Source organism: Numida meleagris, chromosome 10 (assembly GCF_002078875.1).
Source record: "Numida meleagris isolate 19003 breed g44 Domestic line chromosome 10, NumMel1.0, whole genome shotgun sequence".
NCBI lineage: Eukaryota > Metazoa > Chordata > Aves > Galliformes > Numididae > Numida > Numida meleagris.
The window spans coordinates 4,492,579-4,505,213 of record NC_034418.1 but is presented as its reverse complement, the minus strand read 5'-3'; the positions used below and the strand labels follow the sequence as shown (position 1 = coordinate 4,505,213).

The 12,635-nt window shown below is 39.0% G+C and overlaps 2 protein-coding genes across 12 annotated transcripts in view; both read left to right on the top strand.

Annotated features, from left to right (window-relative positions):
* CHD9 (chromodomain helicase DNA binding protein 9) overlaps window positions 1-8,771 on the top strand; it is an 84,743-nt gene extending 75,972 nt beyond the window's left edge. For all 11 annotated transcript variants that reach the window (XM_021408930.1, XM_021408927.1, XM_021408931.1 and 8 more), the window contains 5 exons: window positions 357-496; window positions 989-1,210; window positions 1,851-1,979; window positions 3,648-3,752; window positions 5,308-8,771. In XM_021408930.1, the coding sequence (XP_021264605.1) occupies window positions 357-496; window positions 989-1,210; window positions 1,851-1,979; window positions 3,648-3,752; window positions 5,308-6,171 (1,460 nt within the window). In that variant the 3' untranslated portion in view covers window positions 6,172-8,771. The remainder of the gene's footprint in view (window positions 1-356; window positions 497-988; window positions 1,211-1,850; window positions 1,980-3,647; window positions 3,753-5,307) is intronic.
* The window catches only part of RBL2 (RB transcriptional corepressor like 2), a 20,809-nt gene continuing 20,416 nt past the window's right edge, over window positions 12,243-12,635 (top strand). The window contains exon 1 of the mRNA XM_021408934.1: window positions 12,243-12,508. Coding sequence (XP_021264609.1) covers window positions 12,314-12,508 — 195 coding nt within the window. The 5' untranslated portion in view covers window positions 12,243-12,313. The remainder of the gene's footprint in view (window positions 12,509-12,635) is intronic.

Genomic DNA, 12,635 nt, shown 5'->3' with positions numbered 1-12,635 from the left:
ATTCAGAGGTTATTTTCTTAATAAGCAACAGTAAGTTTACATTGCCAATATCAAATGAGCTTGAATTGGGCAGTTAAAATTTAGATTAAAATATTTATAGTAATTGTACTGGTTGCTTCCTTTAGGCCAGGTTCTGATCCAGTGGCTGTTATTCAGTGAGTTAGCATACATATGCATATAAAAACATCTTTAAAAATATGATCCTTAACTTGCTTTTGTAGTTTTTTTAAATCTTACATGCAGAAATTATCTGCGCTAGTACTGTATCGATTTCATTTTCTTTTATTATTCTAATATTCTTATTGTTATTTATAACTGAAGCATCTGGCATTAATTTTGCTGTGTAATTTGGTTAGGTACTTCCAGTCACTTAACAGCCAGCGCCAATGGAGTGATAGTTGATAGTCAACCTGTACTCAAAAAGAGAAGAGGGAGAAGGAAGAACGTGGAAGGAGTTGATGTCCTCTTTTTAAACAGAAATAAGCAGCCCAATCATGTAAGTAAAGTTAAATCTTCATCCAAAAATAAGATCCAGATTACTGTTAATTCCTTAACTGCATGTAACTGTCAGCGTTCAACAGAAACGTCATTATTCAACTGTTTTTTCTGAAACTGTTCACTAGAAGTCTATTACTACACAAATAAGAACTGGTAGAATTATGCTAAATAAAATAAATACAAAACAAATAGCATATTGCTTTTTTAAAAAGATTCTGGTTTTGTTAAGCTGTAATTAGCAGCATATTATTAGAAACTCAGTGTATGACCTAGAGACACTTTCTGACATCCTTTCCTGTGGTGTATGACAGGACCTGGTCTTAAAGGGGCTTAGAGGGAGCTACCTTTATGCCCATGGTTAGTCTTACTGAGTCCTTGAGTTTGTATATAATGATCTGCAGGACCGTGGCCTTCATTGTATCATGCATGAAGTAATTGTGATTGTTTGTTTTCTATGGAGAGTTCAGAGTCATGTTTTGAATTTTCCCAGGTAAATCCAGGTATTAACTCTTGTCAAGTTGCTGCTGGAATAAACCCAGCACTCAATTACACGCAGTCTCAAGGCATGCTTGATGCAGAGAGTCCAGTTCCTGTTATTAACCTAAAAGATGGAACGAGGCTGGCAGGTGATGATGCCCCCAAAAGGAAAGATTTAGAAAGGTGGCTGAAGGAACATCCTGGCTATGTTGAAGATTTAGGAGCTTGTATTCCTGTGAGTACACTTTCAGGTCAACTTCAACTAATGGCAAAACGTATCTCATGAAATGTATTTAAATTGATACTGCATTTTGTGTGGAATTATTCTTCATTTCTTTGCTCTTCCTTATTGATTAGGAAGGAGAATGTTTCTTTTTTTTCTTAAACAATTTGATTTCCACCACATACATTACAAATAAAATTGCTAAGAAAAGTAACACTAAGCAAAGACATTTGATCCTTGCTAGTTTTACGTAGGATTTAAAAATATCTGAGAATCCTCATATTACAGTGATAATGATTAGCTAATTAGAAATTAGAGGAGCTGAAAATAACATTACAGCATAGTGATACAGAAGAGGATTTGCTGAAAGAATCTCATTACCTACATTACAACGGTATGACAATGATGATGTGAGTATGACTGTCTCATGTTATTTCTGAATTCAAACTTCATTAATGCGGCACAGAAGACAGGGAAGTATTATTTAGGACATTCTGTATTGGTTAAAGCTTTGAAAACAGGAAAGTTATTAAAGCAAAGATTAGATTGTTAATTAGTAGTACTGTCAAAATATTTTAGAAAGCCATTTTACCATTTTTAAAACAGCTATATCCAAAAAATAATAATTGAATTTTTAATTCCTTTATAACAGAGGATGCAGCTGCATGAAGGCAGGCCCAAACAAAAAAGACACCGTTGTCGAAACCCTAATAAACTAGATGTCAATAGTTTGACTGGTGAAGAACGTGTCCAGCTCATAAACAGAAGAAATGCAAGAAAGGTATTCATATTAACTGTTCCCATTCGTATGTTCCCCAAATGAAAAGTTAACTGAAACAACGAACTCTTAATATTTTACCAAGTGTAACACCATGTACAAATAAAAGATGTTGCATAGGGGTTTGGTACAGAACAAGGAAGCCTATGGCAATCTTCCAGCGAGCATTTTAGAACTGAAAATGTGTATGATACTGCTAGAAACTTACTCTATGGTTTACATTCAGTGCAAGTTGAGCACTTCATATATTGCAGTGTTTGTGCCATTGATTAATACAGAGGCATGCCCGCCGTATTAGCATGGTCACAAAATCTGTTGTTCTGTGTTAAAAATAACCCTTCTGTACTTCACTGATTTAACTGTCAGACTTGTTACAGCAGCTTTTTCAGAGAGTGTTCTCAGTTTCTGTATAATCTTAATTTGCTTCAAGACTAGCAGAAATGACCATGCTTCTGAAAAGGGCCCCATTGTAAAGTTGAAAAATTTTTAGTATAAGTTTTTGTGTGTTCTAACCAGCAGTCTCATATGTTCTAAATCTTAGGCACATAATCTTATTTTGACTTTACTACTTTTTGACATTATTAAAATTATATTGGTAGTGCAGCCTGCATAGAAACCTGTCCCTTGGAATTACTTAAATCCCGTGCGCTGGATTATTTTGTTTTTTTCTTTTCTTTTTGAATTATCTCTGCCATTCAGCCTTCATGGGTGACCAGTATATATCCTTGTAAATCAGATCGCTAGGTTAAATAGTAGCTTAACAGGGAACAAAAGTCGGAAGAGGATTTTTGTCTAAAATCTCAACAGTGGAAGATAGAAAGCCAGGTGCTTAATACAAGTTTTCAGATAGGTGAGTAAAGTTTGGGAAAGGCATAACGTATTTGAAAATGGGATTTCAGGAAGGCTGAAAGGCCATATTCAAGAAAAGCATATAGAACATTCCTGTTTATGGAAGAAACACAGAGAGACATGTGGGATGGTGTGTTTGAATGTCAGTGGTAGTCCTAGAGGAGCGATGCAGTGAGAGTCTTTGAGGTATTGCACTGACATCTGGAGCGTTTTCCCTTGTTATGCTGCTAGCTTGTTTTTTTTGTTAGAGAGTAGTTGCAAAAAAGGCAGATGTTTTTTTATGCTGCTGTTAAGGTCAGAAGCTTTGTGCACCTGTAGAGGGAAGTGAGGCAGAACTCAAGTCTTTTATCTCTTCAGTGCATTGAGATGGATGCTCTGAAAAGGAACCTGTACAGTAGCTTGTCTCTTGAAAAACAGACACTTGACTTCTCTATAGTAAGCTGTGCCCTGAGGAATCTTCAAAGTTGATGATGAGTAAATGAGGGATTTGATCTTAGCTTGCTGTAAGAGCCTGTGTTTTTGTGATGGCTTTTTGCTCTAATAAATTTCCAGACCTTAGGTGAAACACTCTTCTTCTCTGTTACATTTTTAATCTTGGTTTCCTCAGTTATAATCTGCCTCCAACTTGTCTGCGTCACCAAACTCTCCAAAACTCCAGTTTGCATAAACCAACAGAAATCAATTAAATGCTGCATTGATAATTTTAAGACTGTGTGTTTTATTTTATGTAAAAAGGAAAAAAAATGAAACAATGTCAGTTAAGATTGTTGCCTTTCTTTTCAAAAGAGAAGTATTTACTGACTTCTGTCTTCTGTTTCTCAGGTGGGGGGTGCATTTGCTCCCCCTCTGAAGGATTTGTGCAGGTTCTTGAAAGAAAATCCAGAGTATGGAGTGGCTCCTGAATGGGGAGAAATTGTAAAACAATCTGTGAGTATTTGCAGAGTGATGAGATATCTGTGACATGGTGGGGAAGGCAAGGCTTTCACTTCTGATATTAAATTCTGTTAAATGTGGAGTATGAGTCAGTGTTAGCTTTTTTCAGCTACCTTGGCCCCTGAAATGGGTGTGCTGGCACAGCTGTGAGTAGGAGGAAGAGAAGGGACAGTAACTGTCAACCCTAAATTAGAGATCAGAGATTTAGTTGAAGGTGCTATAATGCTGTGACATTTTAATCTCCTAAATGTTACTTTGATGGTTTTAAGAAAGGTATTTGGCTCACAGAATAGTTTCTTATTCTTAGAGACAAGAAGATAAATATGATTTTAAATGTGTACTTCTACTTTTTAGCCAACTTACTTTTAAGAAATTAGTATCACCAATAGAAATGTAAATCAAGCATTAATACAGCTATTTCCTTCTTTCTTAGCATTTCTCTCTTCCTAGAGGTGGAATTTTTAGCTAAAACCTAATGTTGGGATTCCAGTGGAGGGACCAAGGTTAATATACGAATACATTGTTAGGAGTAGGTCTGTACAACAACTTCAGTTTTGCTCATGCATTCCTTCGGTATGGATTATCAACAAGAGCAGTACATTGCTTGGTTGTCCTGCCTAAGTTTCTTGCTAGTAGCAAGATGTATTCAGTGAGTAGCTTTTTCCCAGATGCTTGAAAGAAGTGCATCTAAGTGTGTCTCACATTTGTAGGCAAGTGTGTGAGCTCCCATGCGTATTTGTGTACATGCACAGTGTTACATTCAGACCATGGTTAACACAGAGCTTACAGAACTATGTGCATTTCTTGGCAGAATTTCTACATTTGCCTAGGTCAAGTAACTGTGCGCCTGACTGATACGTTAAGTCTTATGCCTCACAACCATAGACATATAAACAAATCTGTTACCGTATTCATCTTTGTTTTCAATCACTTGTTAGGGACAAATATGGAAAACTGCTATAGAGGAAATAATACATGTTAATGCAATGCTTATGTAAGGAGGGCTTACAGAGGGTGAGGTAAACTCTATGCAAACCCTAAAAAGAAGCTATCTGAATTTCATATTAATAGAATTGAACTGGAGTCTCTATTGTTCATCCTTAAGTTTATGGATAAGGTGAAGTATGAAGACATGAAGCAGACAGTAACACTTTTTTAATTAAGCGGTAGCAAAACAGACGATAGGAATGTGATAATACTGCAAAGCAGCGCCACGCTATGGATCTTAACCTAAGATTGCTCCTCTGATCAGCTATATGTGGTTTGATCTGCAAATAATCCTCAGATGATGAGTAAGCAGCGTGTCTGAAAAGGTGCCTCCTCAGTCCCCACTGCTGAACCGGGACTTGAAGTGCCGGAGATGTGATAGCACAAAGCCACCACCAATCCCAGTCTAGAGATCAAGCTGCTTTGCTAACATACCAGAAAAGTCTTCGACGCTGTTAGTGGATGCTTGGTTTTTGTGTTTGTTTTTGTGGTTTGTTTTACTTTTAACTTCTACATCCTTACCCTTTCAAATGACTAAAAATTCATCCTGCATCTGTTGCAGGGATTTCTTCCAGAAGGTATGTTTGACCGTATTCTCACCGGGCCTGTTGTGCGGGAAGAAGTAAGCCGGAGGGGAAGGCGCCCCAAAAGTGAGATTGCTAAGGCAACAGCAGCTGCAGCTGCTGCCACCGCTGCAAGCGTGTCCGTTAACCCTCTGCTCACCAACGGATTGCTGCCGGGAGTGGATCTGTCTAGTCTTCAGGCCTTACAACAAAACCTGCAAAACCTGCAGTCGCTGCAAGTAACGGCAGGATTGATGGGAATGCCAGCTGGCTTAACTACTGGAGGAGAAGCGAAGAACATGGCTGCCATGTTCCCCATGCTGCTGTCAGGGATGGCTGGATTACCAAACTTGCTGGGCATGGGAGGACTTCTGACAAAGTCTTCAGAATCTATTTCAGAGGATAAAAAGGGAAGTGATTCGAAAGAGGCGGATATAAAGAAAGAAAGGACAGAAGACCAAAATACGGATATTGGTGGTGAAAACTCTGTTTCAAGCTCTCCTTCAACATCCTCTGCTGCTGCAGCTGCCAATCCTCTCTCTCTTAACCCATTACTTTTGTCCAACATACTTTATCCAGGGATGCTTCTCACTCCAGGCCTTAATCTTCATATCCCAGCTTTGTCTCAGTCTAATATTTTTGATGTACAGAACAGTGAAAGTAATGACACGGGCTCAGCCAAGCCTACAGAAGAAAAGGAGGAAAATTCTCGGGTTAGAGATCAGGAAGACAAAGGGGGAACAGAGCCAAGCTCTCACAATGAAAACAGCACAGATGAAGGTTCAGAGAAAGCAGATGCTTCATCTGGATCTGATAGTACATCGTCTTCATCTGAGGATTCAGATTCTAGTGATGAAGACTGACCCCAGACTCTGCACTTAAATTATGAACTGATTTTGAATTTATTCTTTAATTATTTCATTGTAAATAACCCAGTGTTGAGTGCATCAATGATTTACTGACCGAACATTTCAGTATTTGTTTAGAAGTGCAAACTGCTTTCAGAGACGTTTTGCATGTAATATTTCCTGAAGTTCATAAGTTTCTGAACTTGTATGTACTATCAAATACACAATGGTGTAAAATTACAACAAAAGGCATTATAATTTTGTTGGGGGGTTAATTTTATGAAAATAATGCTCAAGAAAGAGCTGTATATTTAATATATTTGCAGTGAACACAGAATACTTTATGCATATTATTGATTTAATTTGAATATAGTTTTACAGCCTCCTTGACACTTATAATTTACAGATCAAAACTCAGCAATAATTTGGGCAGCTAATGAATGTCATGAAAGCTGTAGAATCTACATCACCATCCATTGCTTTAATTACATGAAAATGCTCTAGTGTTGTGATGCACTGCTGTTTCCAATTCAGGTACAAGTGTGTTTAAAAGAAGATAAATTTTTCCCAATCAGCCAATTAAACTGGCTACCTGTTACCTCAGCTGAGTTAGTTTAGGAAGTTTACATTGGTTTCTATTACTTGTTTTCAGGTTTTGTTTTGTTTTCTAAAGACATCTTGTATATCATGTTAAAATCTGAGTTGAGGTATGACTGTCAGTGGGTTTTTTCCCCTCACTGCGACTGTTCTCTTTGACAGCAGTAAGGGGAAATCAAACCCAAAACTGTCTTATCTCATGCTACTTGGCACCACGTAGATCTATTTAGTTTACACCTTGCAAAGTTTTGGGCTCCCTCTGCAGAATTAAAAGTCCCAAAATGAGGAATAGTTGCCCCAAGACTCAGAAGAGGCAAACTGTCATAAAGTGCCACTGAAAAGACCTTTCAACACTGCATACTTCATGTAAAAATTGTTTGTTTGCTTTGTTTGTGTAGATTTCTATTTGTGTTTTATGTCATAAAACCTCCTGGAGTTACCAGTTAATAATGGTAAATAAAGTATAGATAGTTTTGAACTCCTTTTGAGTTTAAACTTCTCTGCAGATTTAAATCTGACTAAATATTAAATATTACCCCAAATCATTATTGGGATATCACTTCATACGTTATGCTGAGTTACCCACTAAAAAAAAGCACTTTGAATAGTAAGGAAGACAAATTATTCCTAGTAACCACAGTAACGGGCCATAAGGCATCTGTTTAAGTCCAAAACCTTAGAACCCTTTACTATATAAAATCTGTCTAATATTTGATGTGTGATCTGATTCCTCCTTCTTTTTAAGCTGCTATTACTGTGACACAGTAGAGGCCCAGATTCACATTTACAGAAGTTCTGAACTGACTGAGATTTCAATTGACCCTTGTTACAGCATTTGCGGTCCAAGAAAAGGCAAGTGTTAAGACAAAATAGATACAGGTACTAGTAGAAGTCATTGAAAAAGCTTTACAAAGGGATAAATTTAAAAATAAAAACAAAACTGTATATTTTGATATAGTCCTGTTGCTTGCTTGTACAGTAAAACAACTGTGTTGTTTTTTTTACCAAGAACTTTACCAATGAAATATAAGTTTGTATGTGCGAAATAACCCCATGATTAGAAGCAGTGTTACATGTAATACACAGTTTTACAAGTACCATCTGGATTGTGCTGGTTACGTATTTTCCCAAATAGTATTCTGATTTTTGGCCCTTCATGCAGTGTCTTAGCAATAGTGAAAATTAAAAACTGCCAAGAGAAGGGGGTAGCAATTCTTCATCGTGGAGAGAAAACAAAAAAAAAAAAGAAAAAGTATTGCATATTTAATACTTTGCCCTTTGTAATATAGCACTTTTATTTAACTAGGATGCATCTATGAAATAGCCAAAGTTTTACAAACAGTTGTTAACTTAGTTTGCTGATGGAGCACATCAACAATACCATCACTTCCCACCCTTACCCCACAAAAGAAATCTTAAATCTTGTGGCTAAAACCTAATTTATATCAGATTTATGAAATAAAGTATTTTCCTAATTATGCTCAAGTGAGTTTGGTTACCATTCTAGTGATTCTTTCTATGTAATAAGGCAATTATAGTTCCAAGTAATGAAGGCTGGTGTAGACTTGAACATAATATATTGGGTTTATTTTTCATCGGTTTGAACCAGAAGGGGAAAAATGTCCCACTATCAGCTAGACTATATGCAAAAATGGTTGTATAAAGTTAAGGGTTGTAAGGAAACCTCAGTAGAATTACACTAATACTGAAGTTAAGATTAAAAGGATATCCAAGGTGATGATAAAGTGTGTGTTGGTAGTTACTAAAAGAACCTTAGCTGTTATTGCCTTGTATTTCTATCCCTTTGTTTCAAGCTTCATGATCCAAGTCTTAGTCCAGTTTTTCTTTTGGACATTTGCAATATTTGCCAGTTGTGTTCTGTGTAGTCTGAATTTGCTTTCTGTAGTTGAACAAGCGTCTTAAAAAGTCATTTGTAATTTATTGAATTACTTTCTATGATGTTCTATAGAGCAAATGGAAGTTTAATTATTTTTTATTAAACATATTCTTTGACTACCCATGATGTCAGCCTCAATATGTAAAAAAAAAAATAATGTTGTGTAAGGATTAAATACATATCTTTGAGCACCAAAGTTAAGGTCTAAAACTGAAATTACTCTCAAGACCTTAAAAAAAAGTCAAGCTTAAGATGTCTTATTTTTCTGAAAAACCAAATGTTTTACTTTGAGTATCTTTTCTGGGTATCAATTTCAGTCAGTTTCCTGTAATTCTGTTGTCTTACAAGCAAAACAAGCTGATGTTGCAGCCCTTGGGTAGTTGTGGCTAGGGAGTAGTATACAGTTTAGGTTCTGGTAGAATGTCAACTTGATATAAAATACTGATGCTTGTAATGTTCCAGGGTAAGCATTTTGGAAGTGGACTATCTTTTTGAATTTTTACTTTCAAAACTCTGTGTTGCTTTTTTACTGTTTATTCAATCTTTTAATTTTGGACACAGCACTTACTATTTCTCATTTATTTCATACAGGGTACGGACGCTTCTCCTGAATGTGAATTATCTCCTGGTTGTCAGGTGCTTTCTTGTTTTCAGTACATCCTTGCACTTCAACTGCGGTATCCTTCTTATGTATTCCTTTATCAGTTCTTCCTTTCTCAACTTAATATGCAGGTGATAAAAATGCACATATGTATACGTGCCCTGTTCTTATATTTCCCTCCTTTATGTTCTCCTTAAAAGCCCTGCAGAACCCCAACAATATTTTTTTCATTAGTTTTTAGCAAGTCTATTAGAGAACTGTCACAGGTTTAAATATCTCTATAAATATTTATGTGTATATATATCTAGTGTATATATATTTAGATGTATTTGTGCAGAAGCAGCCACCCTAACAGATTGGATTACGTATGTGTTTGCTTCATTAGCTTCTTGGGGCTTGTACAGCTTTTTCTCCTGTGGTACAAGTAGAACGTTTCTGCTTAAGCCTTTGAAAAGGAAAAGATAACTTTCTGTTGCTTAATTAGATCAAATTTATGAGTTGTAAATGGAAACTTCTTATTAAAGAAAGCTTTTTCTAGCTTTTAGCTATTAATAGTAATTAATTCTAGATTTTAGTAATATATATGAGCTATCTTTTAAAATTGTGACTATTTACATGAAGGAAGGGTGTTGAAATGTACTATAACTCTGTGCTGTCAGTAAATTATATTTATTACTGCTGAAACTCTATCCTGCTGGAAGAAATAAATGGTATTTTGATTATTTTTAACTCAGTATTTTAAGAACACTGTTAACTGAAATAAGTACAAAGGATTAGGGAATTTTTTCCATAAAATAAAACAGGGTGAAACCTCAAAACTGAGAATTGCGTAAATGTGAATATCTCAATTCAGAATTTTTGTCTCGAAAACACTTAGGCTTTCATGATTTAAAATTCAGTTGCAGTTCAGAACGTTATATATTCTCGTGTAAGGGGTAAATTAGCTAATATTCACATTTCTTTAAAAACAACAAGAAACCCTACTTAACATTAAATGTAACATTTCCGTTCACAAAGGAGTAAGAATTCTTTTAAATAAGGCAAATGAAAGGTATTTATTTTTTCTTAACCCTACCTCCTTTCAAGCTCTCTCAGTACACACCACAAAAGAAGGAAAGAAAGTTCAGAATTCTCATTACTGTTAAGGTAAGGACTCTAGTGTCATTTCCACATGTAAGGGAGGCTGATTAGAGAAATATTTGGGATCTTAATGTCAGATTACAGTGTGAGTACGTGTGAAAAAGACTCCAAAGCTTACAGCATGTCCTCAAGCTCATTTCAGTTCTCAATGCAACTTTTTACCTGGTAACTGTTGGTCATCTCCTCTGCTTTATCCTGTTTCATCTGTGTAATGCTTCTCAAGTAAAGCAGGTGGTTGGAGCTCAGCTTTTGCTCCTGTAAGGGAGGGTTTCTAAATCTTAATCCCAGGAAAAAAGCATGTCTACATATGCTGGTTTTTTTTTTAACGTAGCAACAATTCTAACCTAAATAAATAGAAATTTCCTCTTTAAGTGTAATGTTTCTGATAGTCATGAGGAGAAGACGTTTTTTCCTTTTGAAATTGAAGTTTTCAATCTTCATGTTATCACTAGCCTTCATCCACTGAGGCTGAGAGTGAAATACCAAGTGTTGGAAGATTCCTGGTAATGTTTGCGCCCTGGCAAAAAAGACATCAGGAGTATCAGGAGACTGTGCTGGGAAGATCCCAGGGAGAATACTGGAAGAAAGGTTTCCATGATGCATGTTGTTTCTCCCTACATGAAGATTTCTGAGATTGCATAATCTCAGACCTCTCTTACTAGGACGGCAGACTTCTCCTGTTCAGTATCTAGCCTTATCTGGGAGTCCACCTTATTTCTCAGGAGGTAAACAACGTTAGCCACTCCAAAGAAGTTTCAGTCATCTTCACTATTTGGGGCCAGTACGGTTAGGGCCTGTGCTATCACTCTGCAGTTGTTGCTATGCTTTTCTTATATGTTGATATGAAACTACAGTTTCTTCTCCAATTTACCAGGGTGGAAATCAAATGGAATCTTGTTGTGGAAATGACTGAAGCAATTAAAAAGGTACCTCTTCACTTCATGCTGTGTACTCAAGACGCTAGTGATGCTCAGAGTTCTTGCTGCCATTGGTGCTCACAGCTGTGTGGCAATGCATAAAGTCCTGGGAAAAGTCTCAAGCTAGCCAAAGCCTCCTTGATGTTTTTCCCCCTCTGAAACTTTTGTTATCGTTAGTTTTGAAATGGTGGTAGTAGTACAAAAGCCAACAGGCATCAGTAAGTGCTAGTACGGTGTTTGCTGGGTCTCTGTATTCCAAGTACCCGAGGACTGACCCAGCCCCTTCAGGCTTGTTCTGGGGAGAGCCTTGGCTCTGCTGTTCGGTGCTTGCTCTTGGAGCTGTGCTGTGTCCTTTGGAAACTGACACATCTGCTCCAGTCCCTGCAGCAACAGCCCGGAGACCTACAAGTGCATATTCCCGTGCAGCTCTTTGTTCTCACAGTACTCTGACGTTTTTCAAACCGACTGCTGTTTTTACTTGGTGGTCTAAACTTTCTGTACATCTAAAATATATTGTCGCTTGCTTTTATTTAATATGTAATGATGTCGTGTGTTTGGTGACTAGCACTGTTTTGTTCTTTTCACTGATTTTGTGCTGTAATTTTGCCTTCTATCTAGGCGCACGGCTGCGCCCTAGGGGAGGCTCCGGCCTCCGCTAATTCCGCCCTGTTGGCGTCCCCTGGCCGTGCCGCCATTCCGCGTCACGTGCTGCTGACGCCGTACGCCGCGCGCCGCCCTGGCCCGGTGCACTCTGGGAGCAGGGCCGCGGGCCGCGCCGTCACGGAGTTGTGGCGTCAGCAGGAGCGCAGTGCGCCTGCGCGGGGCCGTAAAGCGGACGGGTCGGGCTCCTCTTCGCCATCCAATCAGAAGCCGCGGCGCGGCGGACGGAGGGGGCGTGTCCCAGCGCCGGGGTGTTTGGATTCGAACGCGCGTCGCGAGCCCCAGGGGCGGCGGCGCAGGCGCAGTGTGCGGCGGGCGCGCTGCCCCCTAGCGCCGGGGCGCGGGATGCCGGGCGGGGAGGAGGCCGAGGCCGAGCCGGGGGCCGGAGGGGCCATCCCCTCAGCCCCGTCCCCGCCGGCAGAGGAGGGGGACACGCGGCAGCGCTACGAGGAGCTCTGCAGCAGCCTCAACATGGACGAGCGCGCCCGCTCCGAGGCCTGGCTCAGCTACCAGAGCATGAAGCGCAACTACACGCTGGAGGTGCGCGCGGGGCCGGGCGGCGGCAGCGGCGGGGTTAATGCGGGGCGGGGGCGGCTTCTCCTCACAGCGCTGAGGGAGCGCGGCCCGGGATGGGGGGGGTAACGGCCTCGTGCCGCCACGCGCGGCC